Raw genomic sequence first — 27,865 nt, 5'->3', positions numbered from 1 at the left:
AGCTTCGTAGTTCACGTCCACGTTTTTAATGTTCATAGAGGGCGCACTTTCAGGAGCCATGACATGACATCTCTCAGCCTCTCAATCTTCTCTCTGCTCTCGTGTTCGTGGCTCCACGTTGACACACGTATATATGGAGGAGGATCTCTGACAGAGAGAGACATGGCTTCGAAAGAAAATAACCTTCTCATGCTGTATACGGAATTAAACAAATTAGGGCAGAACGGGGAATACGAAAGGGCCTTGAAAACCGCGAACAGAAGTAAGCTTATGAGTTATTTATCGAACACCAAACTGACAATCGCAAGGTGCAAGTAGTTTTACTCGTTGATGTTGATGTTTTCACACATATTTTCATTTTAAAATTATATATCGTGAAATTATATTTGCGTGAAATAATTTGCGTTCGGTAAAGATTCTCCAAAAACATGTCGTTCGAAGCTATGAAATAATTCACACTCTGACGTTCAGTTTTAGGCATTTCCCAAGATGAGGAAGCGGCGTTTCACTACAAGATTGTTTGTTACATCCAGCTGTCCAAGTTCAACGACGCGTTACAAGCCATCGTTAAAACTCCGAAATTAGCGACGTATGGCGATATTTTTAGTTTAGTAACATTTACACGATATTAAAGTAGATGTAATATTTTTCTATGAACTTTATTTCTAACTCAGGAATCTGGATTTTGAAAAAGGATACTGTCTTTATCGTTTAAACCAAATTTCTGAGGCGTTGAAAGTAATAGAGAATGTGCAGAATCCTTCCTTGAAGATCAAGGAATTAAAAGCTCAGGTGTTGTATCGTTTAGAGAAATATGAGGAATGTTTTGCGGTATATCGAGACATTATTAAGAATTCGCACGATGACTATGAAGAAGAAAGAGAAACAAATCTTGCAGCCGTTCTTGGAAACTTAGCGATTGAGGGTTCTGTAAGTTCTGTAATGCATTTAAATAAATTAATTTAAATAAATTATTAATAGTTTTTGTCATAAATATTTCTAAAGATATATTGTAAATAATTTTTAGGATTTAGAGGTTCCTTCGTTACATGAACACACTTATGAATTAACATACAATGCGGCGTGTCGTTTACTCGCACAAAGAAACAGGGATGATAGAACTGCTTTAATAGAAGCAGAAAAGAAATTAAGAGCTGCTGAGAAACTATGCAAGGAGGGCTTGGAAGAAGACGGAGCATCCGAAGAGGAAATTGAAAATGAATTGGGTATAATTCGTGTACAGCTCGGGTATTGCCTGCAATTGCAAGGTCGAGAGAAGGAGGCGCAAGCATTATATACCACTGTTCTAAAAGCCAAGCCAGATGACATCGCATTGGTTGCTGTAGCCAACAATAATTTAGTATGTCTGAATAAAGATCAAAATGTGTTTGACAGTAAAAAGAGAATGAAAAGTGCCACTCATGAAAATCTAGAGCACAAATTAACTTCCAGGCAAAGAAGGAACATTGCATACAATCAGTGTTTATTAGCGTTTTACACAGATCAAGTAAGTTTTATAATATTATAGTATTAAAATATCAATCTTTTGGTCTTTACAAAGATAACATATTTATTACATATTTTCAGGGAGAGCAATGCCATCAGTTATGTAATAATCTTGCGAAAGATCACCCTACACTGGCAGCAGACGCGATGTTCGTAAAAGCTGTACAACTTAGCAAAGAAGGTAAAGCGAAAGAAACGGCGAGATTATTAATCGAACATGCGGTCGATGAGAAGGAATTGTCTATGAAATTAGCTAGTGTGCAAGTTCTTCTGAGTCATGATGAAAGAAAAGATGCGATTGCTATTCTTGAAAATATAAACGAAAAGGATAGATCTCTTCCTGGAATAGTCAGTGCACTCGTTACACTCCACATGGCTGACAACGATCGTGAGAGAGCATCGGCTGTTCTAAAGAATGCAGTCGCTTATTATAAAAAACATAAAGTATGTGCATTCAAAATGTATAAATGTTATGAGATGTTTTTTTTTTTTAAGTTTCATATAAAACATTGTATAAAAAATGTTTTGGACAAAATTAATAGAGTTTTAAGGAAAACAAAAAATGACAATCTTGAATTTTAACTGTCATTTTTCAAGAAACATGTAAAGATAAACTTAGTTTTTTAAATTCATCCAAATTTTTCTATACAAATGAATGATTCCTCGCAATATTCGATATTAGAATGTTAGAATAGGAAATAGCTAAAAATTAAATAATTTGCAAAATATTTTATATTTTATTTGACATAATTATGAAATATTTCGAAAAATAATCAATTTTTGGCTAACTTTTTATGCTGAATATTACGAGGAATCAATTTATATAAAAAAAATTAGAGTAATTCCATTTTACAAAATTAGGTTGATCTTCACAAGATCTTAGAAAATGTCCTTAAAAAGAAAATCCAAGATTCTCAATTTTTCCTCCTAAAACCCTGTCAATTTTGAAATATTTTTTATAACATCAAGTTTCATAAGAAACACTTTATAACACTTTATATAAAACATATTATATGTATGGTCAATCTCTTGCCCAACATTTTTTACAGGAAAGATTTCTTTTCAGGAAACTACTAAAAATTTGGGAGAATTATGGCGACAGGCAGCCAATTTCTACTTACGTGGTGGCGAGCTACAAATCGCTGCCGATATCCTGCAAGAAATTGTAGACGCTTCGCCATCCGATACTAAGACTTTAGCTCAATTAGTGGTCGCATATGTACAGTTTTGTCCTACTAAAGCGCAGTCGTTATCTAAAAGATTACCTCCGCTTCACGATCTTGCTGAAACTACCGATGTTGATGCATTAGAAAGTAGCAATTGGGTTATTGGAACTAAAGTAGTGAAGAAGAAGATTGAACCTTCTCCTGGGTAAATATAAATTATTTCAGTTATTACATCAAAATCGTATATATTTGAAAATCATTGTGTTTTGATTCTTTATTCCAGTAAACCAGTATCAGATGTGATACAAAAGAAGCACAAAAAACGCAAACGTAGGGGTAAAATGCCCAAGAACTATGATCCAGACGTTCCTCCTGATCCAGAGCGATGGTTACCGAGACACGAACGCAGCGGATTCCGTAAGAAACGAGACAGAAGGAACAGAGATGCCGCCATGAAAGGGACACAAGGAGCCGCTACAGGAGCCAGCGACCTTTAGTACGTACATGCGAGCACAATATACTCTTATTGCCATAAACTATTTGTTGAAAAAAACTAATGTACTTTACATCACAGCGACATCACGAAAATGCCTGCAAACGCCAAGCCTTCTCCGAATCCTCGTCATAGTCCTGCAGTTGAAACGTCCGGACCACGGCAGCAACAACGCAAAGTCCAGCAGAAGAAAAAGAAGAAAGGTAGCAAGTGGTAATAACGATTTCATTCCTAAATTGATTTCTCATGTTTTGCTGTGTAAACTAGATTACATGGCGTTTTAAAGAAAAGAAAGAAAAACGTTTCTTAAAAATATGAAGTGAAATGGATTTGCTACCATGTAGCTGTATTTTATAAAACGGAAGTTGTAATACTGCCATTATATAAAAAGAAACGAAAAAGATACCATCTACCCAAAACATGTAAAAGAAGTATAATTTATTGCATATAATTTTTTATGTATATATAAATTTATCAATGGATCTTTAAATGCAGTTAAAATTTTATCGTCATATATATATATATATATATATATATATATATATATATATATTATTATTAACATATTTTTTTCTTTTGTACGTTGCAAATGTTGCTTTTCGAGGAAACTCGATCAAGTACGTATCTATATATTGACAATATGTAAATATATATAGAGAAAATTGGACTATGCCATAGAAAATATCTTTATTTTTCTTTTCCAAGAGAAACCCTCTCATTCAACTCGATGACATAATTATCAATCAACACACATAGGTAACATTTTTCAGTGTACATATGTTGACTAGGGCTAGGCAAAAACACATTTTTATTTCATATCGGTAACAACTGTGTATAAAAATACAATCAGCAAGTTTTCGTTATACTCAGCAACTCTGTAATATGAATAGATAACGTGATTGTGCGTCGATTTGTAACATTTGTATTATGTAACAGATATATAAGTGGCCTAAGTCAGAATTATAAAATGTTTTATTCTGCAATATATAATTTATATATACATGCTACGATTATCTTCAATAAATATATTGTGTCGTCGGTCTCTATAAAACTTTGTAAAGATATATTTTGATATATCACTATGATGAGTCGATGTATGCGCGAAAGAATTCTATTGCCACTTATTGTCTCGCGATTAATCTACACTATATTATCGCATATGTTGCTGCGTATAAACTAATAACAATACATGACGAATATTAAGATAATATAAAAAGGTTGTCAATTTTTAATGTATATGTTGCTACGTGTATAATTTTGATATTTTGTGGTTTTAATTTTCTGTAAAAGATCGTAACTACTATAAAAGAAAGTTAAATTCTTGCATGATAAAGATACAAGATAGTGCATAGCTGGTTTTTTCATTACAGTTCTTTTTTTACGGCATTAAAACGATATATTGTCGCGACAATTTTCTTAAGAGATAAACAGATATTTACTAACCACATAATATTTGCATGCCAAACTCATCTAGTGATAAAATAGCGCGTGTTCTTTATTCAATTCACAAACAGAAAAATATATGTATTTGTCTAATTTCCTCTGTTTATCAATATAAAGAGGATAGATGAGTAAGGCACAAATATACGCAGACGCGTCACAAATTTCTTACGATAAAATCAAACGTTCGTTGATTGAGTATACGTTAACGCGAGGATTTTCGGGTATTTTCCAGCAAAGTACACAGATGATATAATATAACATTGTATGCTTCAATTGCGACACAGTGATATTGCTCAACACTATAAAAAATTAAATACAGATGTGTGATATATTTATATTATCATTTTCAAGAAATTTTATATTTAATATTAAACAAGATAATTTTATGATTTATCGTCTGTAAAATTTACATACAAATAAAATTAAAACAAAATTTAAATTTTAATGAAAATATTTTCATTAAAATTTGGTTTAATCTTATAAAAATTATTAATTATTAGTAATCAATAGATTATTCTATTAATATTCTATTAATATTTAATGTTGCAATAATGATCTGTTATATAATTCTCTTCTTTCTGTATCTTTATTGTTTTATTAAAAAAATAAAAATATCCAATAGGATAAGACGTAGCAATAACACCTGTGTTATATTCGTAATAACAAACGTGGAAAATTGTAATGCACTCTCTGATGATTCTCTTAGAAACTAAATTTAGGATTTCAACTATTCCAGCAAGTACCTTACATATGAACACAATGTAATGTAGTGTATTCTTGCTTGGAAAAGACCCAACGTTATACGAGCCTTGTGAGCTACACAAACTATGCAATATAATACATAGTAATACGACGAGGTATAAACGATCCCTGTAAATACGCATTAGCAATGCGTAATGTTACTTCGCAGGTATTATGCCTTCCCAGACATCCTCACGTTGCTTATTAGCCAATCGTCTTTTCTCTGTAATGCAAGAATCTCTCTCATAGTAACTTATTTTGAATATTACACTGATATACAAAAAAACTCTTTCCTTTATAAAATTAGTCAATTTTTACTAAAAATACAAGAAAAAAGAATATAACACTATAATATTTTTATTAGCTCTATGTTTTGAGAAATAATATTTAAACAAAATAAAATACTTAATTTAATAAGTTTTGTGAAAGAATTTAATATAACACAAAATCTGCTTTGTAATTATGTATGTTCTAATTAATATGTTGAGAAAAACACAAATAAAATATAATAGAATGAATTATGAAGTTATATTTTTTATCAAAAGTATATAAATATTTTGATCTATTTGCTTGAACATTTTCTTTTCGTTTGTATTCTACATTTGGAGCATCTCTTGTCACATTTCAATAGTAGTCCAATAGCAAGCAAAATTAAATGTTTCTCTCAAATCTTAAAAGAAAATATATTATGAAAGAGTTAAGCAAAAATTTTAAATATCATATTATTTTTTTTTATATTGAAATTAATTAATAACGATTATTAATTTTTTTATGGACGAAAATATTTTTTTGTGCTTATCAGTGTTACTTCTTTTTATTATATTGTTTACAGAATTAACATAATTTACCTTTTGCTTCGCGCAATATATTCTTCTCGTGCTCACGTTCTTGTCTGGCTGTAGCGAGTTTCACGCCTAACGCGCCTGTAACTAATCTTCTGGCCAGAGCGGCGCATGTTTCGGGCCGATTTCTATAAGGTTGCAGAAATTCTGCGGTTCTTTTGGCTTTCGTTTTACTCAAGGCGGTGGCTTCGCTAAGCGGCCTTGTTTTCACAAACGGATGATTCGACGCTAATACTTCAGCAGCTTAAAAAAAGTATTGAAAGAAACAAAAAAGGAAATATAATTAATTGCATATACAATATATCTAATTATAATTTGAAACTTTTTAAAAATATCATCAATGATAAATCTATATATTATGCCAATATTATTAAATATTAATAATAAAATTTCTTGAATAAATAATTTTCTCATTAATATTTGTTTTCAAACTAATTCAACTTGTTAATAAAATTATTATAAATTATACATTACATCATTTTTCAGTACAATCAAACATTTCTATTATCAAACTTTCTATTTTTTTAGTACTTTTCTTAAATTTTAAATAAATTTTAATGACACATATGCAAAATAAAAATATCTTTTAAACATCTGTATTTAATATTTTTAGTATTTACATATATGAGGAGTAAAAACAGAAAAAATAGAAAATATCGAATAAAAAAAAATATCAAGCATATGAAGATATCAAGAATAGAGAGATTTGACTATTAAAAATATAAATTATCAAATATATGTATACCAACGAGAGGACTGCTGAAAACTCCTAAGCAGTGAGTATCGTCCACCCACTTTAATTCGAAGCCACCGTTTTTGAAAGAACTGAAGACAGCCGCCAAGTCGCTAGTTTTGAACTCTGAGGGGAAATTGTAAATTTCTACAACGTGCGCAAACTCGTCACTAGACACTTCGACCTGTTTGCTGTACGTTTTGTAATCATTCTTTGGTTGTTCTATCGTCACTTCGCCCACCGCTGATGTAAGCTGGATAAAAAGACAGTGCGACAATAAACAAATTAATTAGAATTACAATATTATAAATAATAAAATAAATAAACGCTATTAAAAATTCATGTAAACGCATGAGACATACTGACCTCTTCTATCAACGTTGGGTCCAGACAATCACCATTATCGTCGAACAAACTGTCCCAATCGCATTCGTCTCGGTTTATCTTCATAGGTGGAGACGGCGATGGGACCGGTTTGCTCTTTTGTCTCTCTATCTTTTTTACTTTCTTTTCAGGTGGTATTACAAGAATCGGAGATGTTTGTTCGAGTCGTTCTACTTTCTTTCGCATATTATCAGAAATTACTAGAACATCCGATACTACATTCTGTTCAACTAGTTGCGTACTTTCATTATCTACCGTATCGTTATAATCTAAATGTTGCATTAAGGACCGGTTTTCTTCTTCGACGATTACTTGCGTCGTTTTTACCGATTCGTCGTTAATCTCCACTTTGTCGGCTGATTTTGATAGATTAAAATTAGCGCTATTTTCATCAGGATTATCAGCCACAGTTTTCGTCTCTTCCAATAAAGTTTGCACATCCTCTTTCAGTTCTTCCAATAGTTTATGCGTATACTCAGTATTATCATGTGTGTCAGAGATTTTCCTACAATCCAAAATAATTCCATCCTCCAAAATTTCTCGCGAAATATGGCTATTTTCAATCTCCATGTCGCGATTCTCGGAAATTTGATTGTCCAAACTCGAATCGCCGTTTGTACTCTGTCGAATACAACATGTATCTTGCAGTCTAGAATTATTATTCGTATTCGGATCTTCGTTTAATGTCGTATGATTTGCGGGAGAAGCTTTAAGACTCCGCGATCTCCTCTCCTCCAGGCTTCTTCGATGTCTAGGTACATAAACCGCTCGATCAGGTCGCTTTTGCCGCACATTCCTGAAAATGCACATGTCCACAATGTACTTTAGAATTCTGCTGATTAATTACAATCAGTATAATTTATTAATAGACATAGAATTTCATAAAAATAGCGGAGAATTTATTTATACATCTAATAATTTAATAAGCCTTACTTGACTGAAGAAGATTCTGTATTATTTGATTGCATCTGCGTCTGCGTCCCGCTCATTTGCGAGCAATTGCTAGCTCTTCTAGCTGCCGGTGGCCTATAAATCTCGACCGTTGGTGCCGATTTAGCTAAAAATATATAAATGCACATCTCACATTATTATAATGTATTATTCGAGGGCCTGTTATATTGCCCATCATTGTTTATCTACACAGAGAAAAATATCATTCTACTGCCAAGCGATTACTCAGTTTATTTTTCTTTTTTTAAATAATAGTTTTCTTCAACAAACAATATATTCTTGATAATAATCTTAAAATATAATAATCTTAAAATATACTCATCATAAGTGTTAGAAAATCTCATTGTCATGTACTCAAAAGAATTTATTTTCTCTTCAAGAATATTGTAAAGTTGTATCAAAGAAAAATCAACTTTACTTTACGTCAATTCTTGTAGTAAGCAAACCAAATTTTTGTTTTAATTTAATATTCTTGACTAAAATACTGCACTTACTAAAATTCAGAATATATTCAATTAACTTTAATGCTTGTGGTAAACTTATGATATATTTGTGGATATACAAACTTATGATATACTTAAAATAAATAATATTTACTTGAATACAGTATACATTTTTCTCTGTATATCATTTATGTATTACTTATTCTGAGAATCACCTTGTCGCTGTAGTTGCTTGCATTCCGGAGACACTGAAGGCGATTGTCGACCTTCCATCCCGCGAATCGTATCCCTTCGTTTCGTCACAAGGCTTGTTCCACACTCAGGAGCATTCGGCTTTGGGTCCCAATCTCTTTGCAAATAAAACAACGTTACTGACAATTCTCATGGAATCATACTGGTCGAAAAAAATCGCGACTACAATTATGATCCTGATCGTGACTATCTCGAATACACTATACAGGATGATCTCGCAATCGCACCAATAGTTTCACTCTCGTTCGCGGTTTACATGCTCGATATACATTATTTAAGATATTACACTGAAAAAAAAGTAAAATGTTGAATAAACAACATCAGTGTAATTGGAATTTATTTTATTAATTCAATAATATCATTAATCAAATCAATACATGGTATATTAATTTGATTAAAAATGTTATTGAATTAATAAAATAAATTCCAATTACACTGATGTTGTTAATTCAACATTACTTTTTTTCAGTGTAGACATCAAGACCAAAATCATTGCACTATCGATGAGGGACGAGACGTAGTAATAAAGGCCGGGATGAGTGCGATCTTCTGCGATACCTTCTCACGTCGCTCTTGTAGCACACGACGGTACGTCTGGCCGAGCCCTGGCCGATCGAGAACGTGTGCAACAGGTCCGGGAAACGATCCTGCACCAGCTGGTGTATTATGAAACGGCGATAGTTGTTGACTGGCGGGAAGACGAGCGCTCTGCAAAAGTGAAAAGACCGCTGAAAGTGAGCTCGAACGTCGACCAGCCGCTTTTGGTGAACGTAACGCCTTACGTGAGAGGGAGAAAGAGAGGGAGAGGGGGGAACATATGTAAGAGGATATAAAGGCCGGCTAACTTTTACGTAACCCGCGCGTTCACTTTCTCCCTCGTTGGTTTATCCGACTTCGCTCGGTCCAGACGTTTAAGGTTTAAGGTCGACTCGTCATCTCTCTTCTCTCTCTTACTTTATTAGTTGCACGAATACGGTTCATTCAGTATTGTAAATAGGTAAATTTGTTAAATAAACGCGACGCTTTTAGCAGTAAAGCAATTTCCCGAACGAAGTCTGAGAAAGTAGTTGCTTCGGTTATACTATCGTGCTTCGAATTACAAGAGATTAGAATACACGTTGCTTTGTGTGTAATATACGTGCGATTACGAGATTACTGAATGTGCGTAACCGCACGTGTGACTGACCTGTCACGGACGCGCGACCACGTGCAACAAGCCGCAATAATGACGTTTCGATATGGACTGCCAGTAGATGTCCCTTTCAGCTGAACTGGCCGCGCTAGATCGAGATTTATTCTTTTTTCACTTCATATTGGAAAGAAGTAGATAAACTTTGAACTAGAGTGCAGCCGATTCGGATCAAAAGAACAGACCTAGTATTGACCATAATTGACGTAAATATGTATCCTATGGTTTTAGTTACACCATACGATATTGGCGGTAGAAAAGTCACATTCGTGTCATCAAAAAATTATCACGTAATCGAAATTATCCCTTAAATTTCAAATCATTTCTACGCCGAAGTGATACATATTATTTCGCGATATTATTTAAAAAAATACATAATATTTCTGTAAATAATTCTGGTATCTTGGAATTGTTTTTTCATGTTTGCTTCTTTTCAATGTGAATAATGCAAGTGAAAAACTTGCAAAAAACCATTCTCGATCGATTTATTACCCCCTCTCTCCTTCCCTCCCTCTCTCTCATTTTATATATATATAATATTTAATAATATTAATATTTGTGTGTAAATATATATATATATATATGTATATATATATATATATTTATATAACATATATATATAACATATATAACAAATATAATATATATAATATATATAACATATATAATATATATAACATATATATATATATATATATATATATATATATTATACAAGGAGAATCGCGTACCTTAGATGTTCGTAGCTCTTTAGCGAAGATGGCTTATCGACGTATTAACTTGCTTGCTACTTGCTATTTATAAAATCTATATTAAGCCACTCGCAGATGGATAATTTCGCTCCGAGGACACACGATATGCACACAAACGTATTCGTTAATTTGCCGGTACATGCATGTATATTCAATTTATTTATATACACACTATATATATATATATATATATATATATATATATATATATATATGCACGTCTAAATAAAATAACGCAGACCAAAGTCACGCAAGACCTCGAATTAAGATCACGTTCACATAACTGCTGATGGATATCATTAAGAAGCTAACCTTCAAAGTTCTCATCGACCTCGACGTCGATAAGAACCTTGTCTCTGTCTGCATATGCGCTATAGAATCATTCAACCTTGTACGTACCTTTTGCGCGTCCTGTCCCTCGCGAAGAAGGTTACGTCGTACTCGACATCCTCGGAAAACAGACTATCTTGCAGGCTCATTTATCGCAGCGATTGTCACGTAATTGGCATTCACGAAGGTACACCGAGGTCGCGAGTATCATCGGCATCCACCTACCCAGGGTACTCGCGATTATCTGTCAGACAAACTTGACGTTTTCCCTCGGAATCATCGTATCTTGCCACAAATTGCGTAGCACGAGGTAATAAGCGAGATTCGCTCGAATATTATGTTACATTCTTGTGAAAAAAATGGATTGAAGCGAATTTTCGACGGACCAATCACGGAGGAGCTCCTCGACTTCCATAGGCTCGTTCCAGACGAGCCGTCGCGCGATTGGCCGATCTTTCTACTCCTTAAGCCTGTATCAGATTGCATTAAAAAGCGAAAGTTAAAATTTGAAATCGGTCGAAAACTAGAAATTTTAATCAAAATTTCCAATCTTTAATCTTCATTCGGTGGACAGACCAAGTTATCGCAGCCGCGATATTTATACAAATATAATAATTCGATAAACAGAAAAATATATGTTCTAGAACATATATTTTTCTGTTTATCGAATTATTATATTTCTATATATTTCTATATATTATTCTATATATTTTTCTGTTTATCGAATTATTATAATATATAAAAAAATATAGAAAATATATAGAAATATATAGAAAAATCAATTAAGTACTTCTGTACTTTTTTTTTCCTTTTTGACAATTGCTCGCAATGTCAACGCGAGAAATCGATCAGTCAAAATTCAAGGGCACATGTGTACCCGGCTTAAGGGTCGCGATTGAAATAATCTCGCGACTGAAGGCGTTGAGAGTCGCTGTGAATGGCACGAACGTGAAAAACATAATAATCTCATTGGGAAACGACCGCCCTCTCTTACGTCAATTGCTCACAGTAGGGTAAAATTCAGAATACATACGTATATATATTCACATAGAAACGCACATAGTAGTAGACTTCGGGATATATCCGCGCGCGCGGCTACGCTTTGACAGATTGGCCTTCGCGTATCCTATTTATCAGCTGTTCGCTCGACCTCGAACCTGAACGAGGATTCGAATTTTTTTTTCTAATTTCCAGCACATTGCATCGCATAAAATGACTACCAGATTTACGGGGATCAAATTGGGACCGCCCATCGAGGTTTTCGCGCTGCAAAAGACGTTCGTCGACGACGCTCATGACAATAAAGTCAGTTTAATTATAGGAGGTATGTGGCTGTCTTTTTTATTCCTAAATTTGTCATCATTTTTTTAGACGCTTATTAAGACTGATTTACTTGTCTTGTTTCTTTTTTTTTCTTCTTTTTTAGCCCGTCGCTAATTTCATGCCTGTAGATTTTTCATAGCAACGCTTTGCGCTTTGAAAAATGATGTCTCTTCTTCTTTTAGAGATTAGCATATTTTAATAATAAATATAAGTCACAATATGTATATACGTGGAATATATATTTTCTACGTCTCTACTTCTACTCCTCTTGCTCTTGGGTCACCTCCAAAATGATTACATAATACTCACATTATTATACACTTATCACATATATGTACACACATACATGTGTACACGTACTCACACATATGTACAGATAATATGGAAAAGTAGAGAAGATAAGCTCTTCACCTAATTTTTTTTTAAAAGCAAAGATAAAAATTAATCTGCTCTATCACTTGATATTAAATCTAATAATATCATCTGTTACATTTTTATATCTTTTGCAAACATCAATAATCAACTTCTAAAGCAGATATCATACATTATAAAAATAAAAAATGTCATATTTGAAAACATATAAATTTTTTTAGCTTTACTAATAAAACAAAAAATTAAAAAAATGATTTAAAAAAATAATTTATAAATATTGCATGATTTTGCATGAACAAATAATCGTGCAATAATTAATGGGACTTATACAATTTATTTCAAAGTATGCTCATGCAAATTCATTTCAGCTTATCGCACTAGTGAGGGCAAACCATGGGTCCTGCCAGTTGTAAGGAAGGTAGAGAAGTTACTCGCCGCTGATGAGCTACAGAATCATGAATATTTACCAGTTCTTGGTTTAGATGCGTTTAGCGCAGCTGCTACAAGTATGTTATTAGGCCCAAATTCTCCTGTCATTGCCCAAGGCCGTGCTTTCGGCATCCAGTCGCTCTCTGGTACTGGTGCATTGCGGGTTGCTGCTGAATTTTTGAGTCGTATTTTGCATTATGATACTTTTTACTACAGCATACCTTCCTGGGGTAAGCGAAAATTTCAAGATACAATATATTAGCCATGTTAACACATTTATCAGTAAAATGGTAACTATGTATATCGTGTTCAAGTAGAAAACCATAAGCTGGTGTTTATTAATGGAGGATTTAAGCACGCACGCGAATATAGATATTGGGACGAGAAGACCCGTGGTGTCAATCTAGAAGGAATGCTCGATGACTTGAGAGATGCTCCGGAAAACGCTATAATTATTTTGCATTCGTGCGCGCACAATCCCACTGGATGCGATCCAACTCCGGAACAATGGACTAAAATAGCAGACGTGATACAGGAGAAACGACTCTTCCCATTATTCGACAGTGCATATCAGGTCACTATCAAATCAATCAGATAATGTATTTAATTTTCTCATAATCATCTCCATAGTACATTCAAGTAATCCATGTGGTCCCTTAATAGGGCTTCGCAAGCGGAGATTTAGATAAGGACGCGTACGCCGTACGAATGTTCGCCGAACGTGGGATTGAATTCATTTGCACGCAGAGCTTCGCGAAAAATTTTGGACTGTACAACGAAAGAATTGGAAATATAGTCTTTGTGTTGGCTGACACGAAGGAACTAGTCGAAGTCAAGTCCCAATTGACGTTAATTATTCGAGGGATGTACAGCAATCCTCCTAATCATGGTGCTCGAATTGTTGCGACAGTATTGAAGAATCCAGAACTCTATGAAGAATGGTATTGCACATTCCATATGTATTTTCTCTATAAGATATATGTAAAATATAATTATATACTTAAGCAACACAATTGGATATCTTAGGAAAGACCATATTAGAACAATGTCCAATAGAATTAAAGATATGAGAAAAGGCTTGCATCAGAGATTGCTGAAACTAGGCACTCCAGGTACTTGGGATCATATTGTCCAGCAAATTGGAATGTTCTCATATACAGGACTTAATGGTTGGTTATAGAAATTATGTTTCTCTAGTTTCATAATGCGGTTGAATAAGAATTTTTCCGTTAAAAAAATTTCTTTTTTCAGAAAAACATGTGCAGCATCTGAGAGAACATTATCACATCTATATGTTACGCAGCGGTCGTATAAATATGTGCGGACTTAACGAATCCAATCTAGATTATGTGGCAAACGCGATCAATGAAACGCTAAAGCTCTTCCCAGAAGGACAGAACGATTGTACGTGTTAAATTAAGACTTCATGGTACTCAAAGTACAAATTAACAGTCAAACCTTTCAACATTGAAAATACGGCAATAATTTGTACATAACAAAATTCGATCCGTTTAGTTCGAAGACGTGATTATTTTCGAGTAATATCGAAATTTATTACATGCAATTATGCATTTTCTGTCTTCATATTCTATTTTGAGACCGAACTGTTTAAGATACAGTTATCCTTCCTGTGGTAAATTATTTTTCTTTGTTTTTTTTTTCTTATTTTCCCTTTTTTCATTGAAAAATTTTACAAGACAAAAGTACAAAACTCAAAATATTGCAAAGTATTACATAATGCCAAATTTTGTATTTATATTATGTCATGTCACATCACAACATGAGACTTCTTTTATATATATATTTAATATATATATAGTTTGTTATTAAAACTAAAAGTTACCTAGCAACTTAGGAAAATTGTGAAATGTGAAAATTGTGTTGAGTGCTTTTTAAACTGATAAATGTAGGTATAGCTTATATTTACTATTAGAAATTTTAGCTAGAAATTTTCTATTTTAATCTATTACATACTTTTGTAGCATGAGATTTCACTAAAGTTGTTGAATAGTAAAAGAAATGTATAGATAGCTTATAAAAAAAGATGTTTGTCATCAAAGACAAAATGTGAGATACACTATACTTTACATTTGCGTGATAAATTTGATCTATTTTAACAATTACATCATTTAAAGGGATTTATTTAGATCAAATTTGAAGAAGCTTTGTTATAATGGCAATATAATATTGCTACAAGAAGGATAGCATAATGATATTATCAATTCACAATAATATTATTTCATAATGATGTTATTGTAATTGATAATATCTTAAATTTTTCTCTTTACATATGTTTGAAGATAATTATACTCTTTTACTTATTATTGAGTTTTGAAGAAAAAAAATAGAAAGAAAGTAAGTTTATAGATATTAAATTTTGTTGGCGTTATAGAATGTAGGAAAATAATTTGTAAGAAAATAATTTTTTCAGCTGTAGATCAGTGATATTGTTCTCCAACATAGAGTGGGCTTCCTTGTCTGTTGAAAATATATATATGAGTTAGAATTATACATATCATATTGAAGTTTTATCACAACACAAACATGTTGATAAAAAGCTTACATATGAAAAGCTTTTATATGTATGGCAGAGAACAGTTAATAATATGAATATATTTTTATGGTAATTATTTTGTTTACAAGAATCAGGACCAACTTCTATATTAAATCCAACTATTAATCATAGAAGTCAGATACATGATGCAAATACGAAAGGAAATATCTTGTACTGCCAATTATGCCAATGTTTGCAGCAGAATTTGTATAAATTTATATAAAACAACAGCTATAGATTGATATCTCGTAAAAAAATATCTAGAATTATATAAAGGAGAGTATTTACAAATGAGATCTGGTCAGCAATTAAAAAAAAATCAATAAAAAGAAAAAAAATTTAATGATGGCTAACGATACCTACATATATACATTATTTTTCTGCATAATGTATACGATTGAGTCAATTTTTTTAAATTGTATCAGAAAAAATCTGTCAGTATCTAGCTAATTGTTATTCAGCAAATTAGCTCTATTTGTTGGTACAAATAATATATCAAATATGTAGTCAATAATGATTACGGAAAAATTACGTATAATGTAGATATTATTAGCCACTATCAAAATTTTTTTCTTTTATTTTTTTAATTTATTAACTAGACTTTATTTTGTGAATGCATCTCGTATATTATATAAATCCATAAATGCATTAATCTGTAATTGTTATAGAAGTTAAGAATCTTTACAACAATGTTATGTAGAATGCAAATAATGATACATAATAATTGCAACTTTTTATTATAAAAATTATATGATTATCATTGGATATGATGGAAATGTAAATTTTGCATACAAATTTTATTACATAAAAGTTCTTGTAAAATTGTAAGATATTTTAACAATTATAGATTAATGGTATATTGTAGAAAAAAAAATTAAACTGTAGAATGCATTTAGTTATAAAAGCATTTTTAAAATATGAAAAGTAAATCAAATTTTTTTATTGATATGTAATTGTTGTTGATAATAAATATTAAATAATATATGAGTTGTATTAGAATATTTATAATAGTATTATAATAATGTTTCATGCAAAGCATTAGAGGCAATAACATGGAATGTTTGAATAAATTTTTACAGGAAAAGAGCTGGTAAAGATAATCAAAAAAATTCAATGGATTCTTGTTTTGCAATAATTTAATTAAATTCTTATAAGAGTTTTGATTGGTATCGTAAATTTTCAATAAAGTAAAGAGGATTCGCTTGGATGTTTCTTGTGTGATTTGTTATACTATTGTTCCAAGCTCTTAATAAATCTACATAAACTTAATAAATCTGTATAATGTATATACATATTCGATAATATATATCGTTAAAAATTGAGTAAATTATATATATAATTAAACTACAAAGAATATCATGTATGTCTTATATTCTTATTCAGTCGGTCCATTTGGAAGTTTTTCTCACTAATACTACTGTATCGTCCGGTTTCATCATAGCCTGATAATCGTTCTTTCTCTGAGAATTCATGTAAAATATGTACCCCGAACAACCCAACATTGCTAGGACGCCGAGAACCATAACTGTTTTGTTCTACAAAGCAAACGAGAAATTTTTTTTAAAGACAACCGATTAAAGAGAGACATCCTGTAATCTTACCGGCTTGACGTACAACTCGAAATTGACGGCGCGGAATAAAGAAGTGCTTCGTAAAGATCGTAAGCCATCACCTGGCCCTGGCGTTGTTTGGCGAGCATCTTTGTTATTCATGTCCTATAATATTTTGCTTTCAACATTCATGTGTTATCTTTCGTCTACGATACTGCGCATTTGTCAAACACGCGCGTTTTTATCTAAATATGTGACATGTCGAATAATAAAATCCTGCTTCTTTAGGATCTGTCAATGTACGTATTGGTTAGTTTTCCTCTATCGAATTTTTTTTTATATTTGGAGCATGTTTTTCACCTTTTTTTCTTGCGCATGCGCAGCACAATAAGCGCGAAAATCAATCTTTCAAACTTTAAACAATTGCAATTAATTGTTGATCGTTTGCTGGCTATTGGCCTGATTTTGACGTTTGCTGATTGTTAATTTAATTATTATTCATCAAATAAATATCAGTGCAAAGTTGGCAAAAATAGGAATTTTTAATTTTTTTCAATTATTTTGTCAAATATTTTGATAAAAAAATCGTTCGATAGAAACTAGACTATTGAGCGCTTATCGAACAGCTGTTCCTGATTGACATATGACTCTTGCATCTATCTGATAATTCCAATTAAATTATTCCAATCTAGCAATTTCAATTAAACTATTCGAAATTTTCGCAACATTTTTAAATGTATCTTGTGTTTATTTTTGAAACGCTTTAAAGGCGTTTGATTAAATATTAATGAAGACAAAAATTTCTTTAGCTTAATCAATCAATTAAAGAGAAATATTGATATAATTCCAGCAAACATCAAGTAACAGTATAATTAACAGTTATATAACTGTTAATTATAATTTCCTATTCAACAATATAACTGTTATATAATAATATACATGTTATATAACTGTTATGTATTAATAACAATTATATTATTGAGTGGCAAATTATAACTAACGATTATATAACTGTCACTTGATGTTTGCTGGGAATCTTTGTTAATCGATACATCTAATAAAGTAAAATATAAAAATTAAATTAAATATAATTTAATTGTATTAAATTAAATTATATTAAATTAAATTAAAATATAATAGTTTCACAATATATATTTTATTTTTATCACATTATATATATTTAATTTATATATAATTTAATACACTTGTAGTGTCAATGCAAACGCGGCTTTAATATATTTTATTTATTTAATATACTTTAATTTAATTATATATTTTAATTTAATTAATTTATAACATATTTATAATTATATATTTCAATTTAATTTAATTTTTGCAGCTTATCTCATTATTTGTCGTCTCGTCGGTTATGAGAAAATCAAATAAATCGCGCTCGAAATCTTATTGGTCGCTGGACACACAAGCACGAAATGCATCGCAGCCATGTTACGACGTGTGCATAGAATCGTGAGCTGTTCCAATATACTGGGGGAGGCATAAAAGCAGATATTGGACAATACAAAAATTAACCTTCGCGAATTGTCGGGGATTTAATGACACGAAGGTCTACGGAATGTTATTCCCAGTCTGATTGACAGATATATAATATTTACGCGACGCGTTTAACTCGGGAATAGAATTGGAATATCAAAGAAAAGGTGAGTGGATTTTGGACCTTTTTTGCGACGTTTTTATCGAACGGTCGAAATTTCTTAAAGTCAAGTTCTTGAAGAAGATGTGTGAAAAGTGTATAATAATTATGAGCCTGTTTGTTTCAGCTATACCCTTTACATTTATCATGAAGTAAATTTGTTTTTGTGCTTTGGAAAGAGAGAAAGAGAGAGAGAGAGAAAGAGAGAAGGAAGGAGGCGATAAAGAGTGCAAAATTAAAACAAATTTCGTATACGTTTGAAGAACAGTATTTTTCGAAAGTAATCTACTTATGTCATTTTCTGAAATTTAATTGACCACTGTTTTATGTGTATTATATACTTTGCTGTTATTTTTAATTTGCAGATTGCTGTTTCCTACGTTTGGTCGGATTAAGATGCCAGGTTGTGCAGCTATTGGTTGCAACAATCGCAGCGAGAAGGGATATATCATGAAATGTTTTCCTCGGGATCCAAAGTTAAGGAAGATATGGCAGGAACGTGTTGCTAGGGCCGATTGGGAGCCATCCAACAATTCCTTTCTTTGTCATGTACATTTTGAACCTGAAGAATGGTCCATACTGCCAAACGGCAGAATCAGACTGAGAAAGAATGCTGTGCCATCTATTTTTACTATAACATCGACTAGAAAATCCCCTAAAAAGCGTGGAAAGTTAATGATCAGAAATATGAAGAAACAAAATGAATGCGAGGACGATAATACGATGGAATATTTAGAGAATGACACTGAACATTCATCAATTGTGGAAGAAAAGGATTCCGATTCACAGGATATTGATGATCCATCCATACAGTCGCTTATATATCAGCGAGTAAATCATTCTCCACAAACAATGGAAAATAAACAAGTATCTTACAGACAATACAGAGATATTATGAACAATCTTGAACAGGACAGTATTATTCTAATCTCAGATGATAATATAGAGATGGAAGATAATAGCAAAGAATGCAACAATGAAACACAAGCTAACGCAGAGAGTAAAAAATCTATCGGTAATTGTGTAGCGGATGAGAATTTGATCAATAACCAGAATGAAAGTTTTGTGAAAACAGAAGTAAAGCGAGAAAATGATCAAACTTCGTTTGACAGTTACGATGAAATAGAGGAGAAGTTGAAACAAATTTGCGACGGTGATCGTGAGGAAAGTATATCTAGTAAAACGAAGAGACTAAACTCAACTTCTAATAACGGGGAAGAAATTATAGAAAAATCAGTAACACAAGTCCCAATATTGCACAGAAGTATAAATTATAAATATTCATCGAAGGACGAAATTGGAAGTCTACTTACTGATGATACAGAGAATATTGAAATAATTTTCGGCAGCGAGAGCGGAGAGGAATGTGCCAGGGTTCCTAAGTGCACGTCTGACGATAACAATGAAGCAACCGAAGTTGATAAGACGGATCGATGTGTCGCAAATCCTATTAGTGTTACTGATAATCAAGAGACTAATAAAAATTTTCCTGAATCTATAGAGACAGCTTTTCAAGGGGAGACTATACACGTGATACCAAACATGAGAGCCGCCATAAAACGTAAACGGAGAACTCGTGAGGAAATTATGGAATCTATAAAAAAATCAATTCGAAATCCGTCCTCCCGGGATACAAATTCGAGCGATAGCGATATTTCCGATCACATCGCGAAGAGAGAAAAGACGGAAGAAGAGCTGAACGCATCTGAAAATATTGCTGGACCAGCTACGACAAAATTTACGGTCAAAGTGTCTGGTGATCGTGAAGATATATTTGATATTATGCAAGATTTATCTAAGGATACAAAAGAGTTCACCATCCAAGAATGCAAAGATAATTATGTGCACGAAGGAAATAATACTTTCGTTACGTCTATTATAACGATAGATGATTCTCCAGAAGAAATATTTGTTAAAGAAGAACACATTAACATTAAAGATGAATATATTACATCAAAAGACCAGGTCTCATCCAACTTAAAATATGATGAATGTTCGAGATTATTGTCGCCGCATTTTGAGGCGGAGAACGATTTGCGTGTAAATAGCTCTGCAATGCTGGACATTAACAGCGTAAATGACCAACCAAATTATACCAAGTACGAATGTCGAAAGTTACAACAAAAGGTAAAAGTACAAGAGGACGTTATCAAGGAATTAACCAACCAGCTCATTTTGTACAAGAACTTGGAGAAGAAGCTGCAGAACAAAAATATGGCGCTCGAGGCAAAGACGAAGAAGATGGAAAACATGATGTGCGAATTTAACACGAAAACGGATGGCGGGACGCCTTCAACGTCTGCAGCGAAGAAGAACATGGAGCGAAAATTGCTCGACGATTTAACGAACAGAGTGAATTATTTGGAAGAGGTAAATAAGAAACTAATGAAAACCGTAACTGTGGAGGGCCAGTATAAGAGAAAGCTGGAGGGGCAGATCAAGCAGAAGGACAACCGAATAAAGGAGCTCAATTGGAAATTGGAGAAGGCTTCAAAGTTCCTCGATCGTGCGGAGAAGAATACAAACACGTACAGAAGGAAGATGCTGAACATGCAAACCTTCATGAGAAGGAAGAAGCTCATGGACGAGAAAATGAGTAGGTTCAACGAGATGTTGATGGACAACGTGAAGGATGGCTACACTGACAAGGCTGTAGCGATGGCGATGGAGCTCAAGGAGATTTGCGGCTCCAGGGGATACGACAAGTTGTTGAACTTTGGATTTCCGCTTCCATCATTGTCATCTCTGCGAACCTCTCAGCGCAACAATTCTCTGGATTCTAACGAGACCGGTAACGCGACTCTGCAAGCTGGTCCTTCAGAATGTAACGTGAATGAAGAGACTCATGTACAGGTTGCGAATGATGAGGAAGCAGAATCGGAAATGAGGAATCAAGTTCTAGAATCGATTTGCGAAGGAATCGATGCGACGAACGAGGAGGATACGGAGGAGACGATAATGGGCACTGTCCAGGACATCTTTGAGGAGAATAACGACGTCGATGATTTCAGTACAAATGAACTGAGAGAACATTTTATGCTGCAATTGAATGCAGTTATGTAGCCGTGGATTAATAGCGCGTGTCTCAAATTACAACGCATATGTAATTAACATCTTTTAATTAATATTAAAGTTATGATTTTATTATATCATTGTGTAAAATAATCATAAACTCTTGTACAATATGTCGTCTCGCACATCGTGACTCGGAATCTTGTTTCACTGGAATAATTTTTAGCCGTATTGTATAATATTTACATATCCGGGAAGATAGTCCAAAAGTAATTATGTATAAATATATATAATTATATGTATGTGTGTGTGTGTAATGAATATATGTAATGAATATATATATATATATATATATATATATATATATTCTTTTTCTCTTATACATTATCTATCAGTTTCAGCAAAAAAAATAATCATAAAAAAGAGAAAAATAATTTGTTTTCTTTCTAGAAAAAGAAAATATTGCGATGAAAGTGTATACGCGATACTGTATAATTACATACATAATTGTATATATATTATACATTTTTTTATTTGATTATGGAATAGAGGCAAAATTATTTCTTAATTATTTTTGTTATTTTTCCTGTATATAAGAGAAGAAGAACATTGATATATAGTGTATATAATTACATATATTTATACTTTATTATACATATATGGACTTTTTTGTACCTCCGGATACGCGCGCATACACACACACACACACACACACACACACACACATATGAAATGTTATATATAGAACATTTTTGACCAATGATAGAGATAAATATAAATTGTAATATTTTTCTAGAAAAAATATTACAATTAAACATAAAAGAAATATTAAAATTGAATATAAATTGTAATATAAAAATCTCATGTAAAAAAAAATGATAAACTCGAATATTAAGTTATGTTATTTACAAACCGCGTGTGTGTGTGTGTGTGTGTGTGTGTGTGTGTGTGTGTGTGTGTGTGTGTGTAACATGTATGTATTTCCATTTTTGTTCCATTTTTTTGGGCAAATCTGCATAAAGGAGATAGCATCTATCTAAAGGAGCTTACGTCTCTCCGATTGACATTTCTTTCAATCTTGTATTATATATCTCTTTGTAGATAGATAAAATATATACTTTATTTACGATTTTAATTAGAATATTTACACGCTAATAAAACCATTCCGCAAAATATCTAATAGAACGATCAAGCGATATATATCGTTGTGTATCCATGGTGATGCTTCTTCAATCGTCGTCCTTTGTACAAACAAGGATCTTCGTGTGCCTCAGTCTCTTGGAATTGTTAGTACTCGTATAAAGTGTTCAATGCATATATAATTACTATTTAAATTATAATTACTATTAAAATACATATTCTATATACGTATTCAAATCGTAAATTTAAAAAAAAATGGCAACGGCAATTAAAGAACGCACAATTCCTGCCATGGATACACTAGTTAAATACGATACCCCAGTTTTAATTACGACCCATCCAGAGAAGGTGTGGTATAAATAGTAATTGAATTATGTTCCCATTTTTGCATAAGAATTGCGATCCCGAAAAATGATTATTTATTGCAATAAAAATAATAGAAGATTATTCATCCTAATCTTTTATTATTTTTTATCTTTTATAATAAATATAAAATTTAATAAATAATAATAAAAGATAGAATAAAAGATATCTATATAATAAATGATAATAAAAGATAAAAAAATAATAGAGAATTATTTATTATAATGTTTTGATAATTAATTTATTATTAATTTTTTTATTATAATTTCTTTTTTTTATCTTTTATTTCTCATTTATATTTGTATGTTTATATTTATTTATATATGTTATATTTTATGTAATAAAAGGTACGTAAAGATATATCGCTACCGAAAATCGGTGCCGCTGTTTGTAAAGTTCAAACGACTTCAACGTCAGCTGATGCACGACGAGAAACTATGGAAATTTTGAATAGAATCCTGCCGCCGAAGGAATGGGAAGAGGATGGCCAGATATGGACGCAACGTGTAAAAAATTAAAAATTGAAGAAAAAATTAAATTTATATAAAAAAATCAAATTTTTAATTATATACGATAGTATATAATTAAAAATTCTATATATTATGAGTCTATATATAAGAGAAAAGTCTATATATTATGTATAAGAGCAATGAGAGATATGTAAGCTACACGTTATTTAGGTTTCAAGTACTCCTGCGACAAGATTGGATGTGATAAATTTACAAGAGCAACTTGACATGCGATTACAACAAAGACAGGCTCGAGAAACCGGCATTTGTCCCGTTCGCAGACAACTCTATACGCAATGTTTCGGTATACAAGAAACATATGTTTAATTTTACAAAATGGCCAATTTTAATCAGCAGAATCCAATATCTTAGGAAAACTAAACTAAGTTAAATCTAATATTTTTTTTCATGATTTTTTATGTATTACTTTTGATAGAAAATAATAGTTTTAGGAGAAAATTTGATGAATAATCTTTAGTTTAATAGAAGCACCAAAGTGATATCAAAATTATTTCTAATTTTTTAAATAGGGGAAAATCATATTATTTCTCTTATATATAAATTCTTATATACGCATTCTTTTACAAAAATATTACAATATAAAATCAGCAAAAAATGTTTTTTTTTTTTTGAGATTTTACTTTAATTTTTATCTCTCGTGAGAATTTTTTTATTTTGATATATAATATAAAAATATGAGATATTTCATAAGGATCTTTGAATTAAATTTATTTGAATATTTTTAAAGACAAAATGATGAGCTGAATTGATGAAAAAAAATAAAAATGATTTTGAGAAATCGTTAATATATTCATTTAGATAAAAATTATTTTGATTTAATCGTCGAATCTAATTTAGATTTGACAATTAAATCAAAATAATTTTTATCTAAATGAATATATGACAACGATTTCTTAAAATCATAGAGGAAATTTGACTCTATTGATTATAATATAGCACATTCTACATGTAAAATAAAATACTTAAATATGTATCCTCTACGTATTAATAATCACGTTTCAGACGAGCTAATAAGGCAAGTAACTGTAAATTGCGCCGAACGTGGATTACTCTTATTGAGAGTAAGAGACGAGATTAAAATGACATTGGCCGCGTATCAAACGTTATATCAAAGCAGCATTGCTTTCGGAATACGTAAAGCACTGCAAGTATATATCTTTGTTATATTTACAATATTTGATGAGCTTTGATGGCGAATGTAATCTGTAAAATTCAACGTAGATATGAATTGACAAAAGATTTATTTTTATCTTTATTTTATTATATTTTTATATAGGCCGAACAAGGCAAGGAAAATTTGATTAATACAGCCGAGGAATTACGATTGCAAAAAATCGAATTGGAAAAAATGGTTGCGGAATTAAGGCTCAAGTTCGATCAGGCTGAGAAAAGGTCGGCCGAATTAAGGGAAGCAGAAGAAAAGAAACACATGGAAGAAGTGCAGTTTCTTAAAAAAACAAATATGCAACTAAAGGTGAGAATAGAAGTAAAAAATGTATGTTTCATTTTTAAACCCAACTGAGAAATTATCTTTATTTGTTATTTATGAACTTATATCAAGCCTATTATTAACTATTATTTTGTAGACTACTCGAATATTGTCATGTAGGAAAATTGTAATTTTCAGACTCAGTTGGAAGGTATTATTGCACCGAAAAAATAAAAAAAAATTCAGATATAAGAGAAAAAAAGTTCCATCGAGAACGTGTGTAAAATGTAGCTATATTAAACAGGAATGAAAGGTTTTTATGAAATTCTAATAAATGTACATCCTGCGTTTGTGAATAAACTAATAATGATTTATTGCAGGTAGACACAAATTATTTTATTTTTTATATAATATTCTTATTATTTTTTGACCTAAAACTTGGCAAAATCTTAAAAAATACATTATTGTTCCTTACCGCACTTAGATTTATAAAATTTCAGTGATGCAGAAAATGAATACAAAGTATAGACATGCAAAGTACAGACATACAAATCATATGTAATTACAAGATCACATACATAACAATAATTATAAAGAAGCTAAATAAGCAAAGTATAATCCTTCATCTATGAAAGAACAATATATTTTTTTTATATAGACCTCCAAATAAATATTTAAAGAGGCGAATTATTTATAAAAATTAAAAATTTTTATACTAAATTATATTTATACTTTAAAGAAATATTTCAATACCAAAATATCCCTAATATTTTTGAACTTTGACAGATAAGAATAATCATATTTCACACGATTGTAATAAGTCAAAAAAATAAGCTATACAGATTAAGTATTCGAAGCTTCTTGAATGTTTTACAGTTTTTGCCGTTGATGCAAAAACCAAGTTAAGGAAAGAAGCAGCGAAATAAGAAACGAAATGCATGTAACTCATTTTGTATGAGATAATAGATATTTTAACAAGATAATTCTTATGTGAAACAGTTAACATTGGCACTTTTAAAATATTTTCATACATTGATAATATATTGTTATTGATATTAATAAGTTTGGATGCTGAGTGATTAAAGTGACAGGACAATCAAACATTAATGAAATGGAGTTTTAATTTTTTTCTCTCCATTCAATTACACTCATATCTGACGCTTACTAGCACTTATTAAAGAAAATTTTGAGAGATTTCTATCCCCAACATCCAAATCTTATTGATAATATAATGTCTTTCAAGTGCCTCTGCTGTGGACAGCAAAGTTATGATGAACTCACTTAATTTCATTTATTGGTCCCTCGTTTTTAATCGCACTTTAAACCGCGGCTAATCGCAATTTTATTTAATTTCGTTCTTATTTACATTTATTGGAAAAAATCCATTTGCATTACCTATCGAATAAATATATATCTTAATCGCATATTTTATTTTAATTTTTTTTAATAATTAAAAAATAATGTAAATACTCGGTATAAAATAATACTCTTAAATCTAAAGTAATATTAATATTACAAATATTGTGTGGTTGACAAATTATATATAAATATGAAAAGTGTGATGTCAATAGTGTCTTATATTCTTTATAGTCTCGTATATATAATATGTATACTAATGAAAATACTTTCCAAAATAATAAAAATATGTGTATTACATATATGCAAAATCTGTTCTGATTTATACCTTAAAACCACTAAACTATAATTGTAAAAAATCTACATTTGCTCCTGATGTTTTAGTGACTTCTCATTGATAATTCACATTATATGAAACAAATCGAGATTTGATACTTTACTTTTGAATACTTTTGATATGATTTACCTTTTTTTACAATATAACGTATATTACAGATCAGAATATCTTCTTATCTTCATTCAGAACATATATTAAAGTCAAATAAATAAAATATTTTACAAACGCAAGACAGATTCTCGATCAACTTAAAATCTATAAGATTATCTTAATATTATAATTTATTTTACATGATATTTCTGAAATATAGAAATTATAATTTTAATATACGCGTAATTTTCTTTAGCACATTGCAATGAATATAAATAATTGATAAGAGAATGCACGTTATATAAGATATTATAATGCACGTAATTATATAAAGTAGAGCCTTATGGTATATAACATTATAATTGCATAATTTTATCACATCTCTCTCTCTCTTTCTCTCTCCTCTCTTTTTCTCTCTCTCATTCGTATATCTCTTGAAAAAATCATTATATAATATTCTCGAGGAGAGTTGAATGAGAGAAAACGGAAGTGCATGATTTTCAG

General features: G+C 31.2%; 6 protein-coding genes across 11 annotated transcripts; 4 read left to right on the top strand and 2 right to left on the bottom strand.

Moving 5' to 3' along the window:
- Positions 1–77: 77 nt before the first annotated feature.
- Positions 78–3,616, top strand: LOC105251035 (signal recognition particle subunit SRP72). Its single transcript, XM_011257536.3, has 8 exons — positions 78–262; positions 472–589; positions 675–930; positions 1,028–1,507; positions 1,588–1,950; positions 2,573–2,877; positions 2,956–3,168; positions 3,247–3,616. The coding sequence occupies exons 1-8, from the start codon at positions 163–165 to the stop codon at positions 3,380–3,382; spliced, it is 1,971 nt and encodes a 656-aa protein (XP_011255838.1). The 5' UTR covers positions 78–162; the 3' UTR covers positions 3,383–3,616.
- Positions 3,617–5,176: 1,560 nt separating this feature from the next.
- On the bottom strand, positions 5,177–11,570 carry LOC105251034 (R3H and coiled-coil domain-containing protein 1). Of its 4 annotated transcripts, none has more exons than XM_011257533.3 (8): positions 11,295–11,570; positions 9,513–9,662; positions 8,918–9,051; positions 8,242–8,365; positions 7,291–8,104; positions 6,937–7,177; positions 6,198–6,434; positions 5,177–5,572 (listed from the first exon to the last, which is right to left on the bottom strand). In XM_011257533.3, the coding sequence occupies exons 1-8, from the start codon at positions 11,372–11,374 to the stop codon at positions 5,508–5,510; spliced, it is 1,845 nt and encodes a 614-aa protein (XP_011255835.1). In that variant the 5' UTR covers positions 11,375–11,570; the 3' UTR covers positions 5,177–5,507. The 4 variants fall into 4 exon arrangements, with proteins under 4 accessions (XP_011255835.1, XP_025265671.1, XP_025265670.1 ...); XM_025409886.1 differs by lacking the exon at positions 11,295–11,570 and adding an exon at positions 10,875–10,942 and having other exon boundaries at positions 9,414–9,662; XM_025409885.1 differs by lacking the exon at positions 11,295–11,570 and adding an exon at positions 10,875–10,941.
- A 559-nt stretch (positions 11,571–12,129) lies between these two features.
- On the top strand, positions 12,130–15,153 carry LOC105251033 (aspartate aminotransferase, cytoplasmic). 3 transcript variants are annotated; one of them, XM_011257531.3, is made up of 7 exons: positions 12,130–12,233; positions 12,420–12,549; positions 13,289–13,579; positions 13,664–13,923; positions 14,013–14,290; positions 14,376–14,518; positions 14,601–15,153. In XM_011257531.3, exons 2-7 carry the CDS (start codon positions 12,438–12,440, stop codon positions 14,762–14,764), a joined length of 1,248 nt encoding a protein of 415 aa, XP_011255833.1. In that variant the 5' UTR covers positions 12,130–12,233; positions 12,420–12,437; the 3' UTR covers positions 14,765–15,153. The 3 variants fall into 3 exon arrangements, with proteins under 3 accessions (XP_011255833.1, XP_011255834.1, XP_011255832.1); XM_011257532.3 differs by having other exon boundaries at positions 12,132–12,233; positions 13,667–13,923; positions 14,601–15,151; XM_011257530.3 differs by having other exon boundaries at positions 12,151–12,238.
- Positions 15,154–17,046: 1,893 nt separating this feature from the next.
- On the bottom strand, positions 17,047–17,784 carry LOC105251032 (small integral membrane protein 8). Its single transcript, XM_011257529.3, has 2 exons — positions 17,505–17,784; positions 17,047–17,438 (listed from the first exon to the last, which is right to left on the bottom strand). The coding sequence occupies exons 1-2, from the start codon at positions 17,613–17,615 to the stop codon at positions 17,283–17,285; spliced, it is 267 nt and encodes an 88-aa protein (XP_011255831.1). The 5' UTR covers positions 17,616–17,784; the 3' UTR covers positions 17,047–17,282.
- Positions 17,785–18,845: 1,061 nt separating this feature from the next.
- Positions 18,846–22,374, top strand: LOC105251031. The gene is made up of 3 exons (XM_011257527.3): positions 18,846–19,111; positions 19,232–19,384; positions 19,470–22,374. The coding sequence occupies exon 3, from the start codon at positions 19,501–19,503 to the stop codon at positions 22,165–22,167; it is 2,667 nt and encodes an 888-aa protein (XP_011255829.1). The 5' UTR covers positions 18,846–19,111; positions 19,232–19,384; positions 19,470–19,500; the 3' UTR covers positions 22,168–22,374.
- Positions 22,375–22,654: 280 nt separating this feature from the next.
- On the top strand, positions 22,655–25,940 carry LOC105251030 (axonemal dynein light intermediate polypeptide 1). Its single transcript, XM_011257526.3, has 6 exons — positions 22,655–23,604; positions 23,967–24,125; positions 24,300–24,432; positions 25,152–25,297; positions 25,426–25,623; positions 25,777–25,940. The coding sequence occupies exons 1-6, from the start codon at positions 23,512–23,514 to the stop codon at positions 25,810–25,812; spliced, it is 765 nt and encodes a 254-aa protein (XP_011255828.1). The 5' UTR covers positions 22,655–23,511; the 3' UTR covers positions 25,813–25,940.
- The last annotated feature ends 1,925 nt before the right edge of the window (positions 25,941–27,865 follow it).

The sequence above is a fragment of the Camponotus floridanus genome, unplaced genomic scaffold (genome assembly GCF_003227725.1).
Source record: "Camponotus floridanus strain SB8 unplaced genomic scaffold, Cflo_v7.5 scaffold29, whole genome shotgun sequence".
Lineage (NCBI taxonomy): Eukaryota > Metazoa > Arthropoda > Insecta > Hymenoptera > Formicidae > Camponotus > Camponotus floridanus.
Note: the sequence above shows the minus strand (reverse complement) of the source record. Positions and strands in the feature narration are given on the sequence as shown.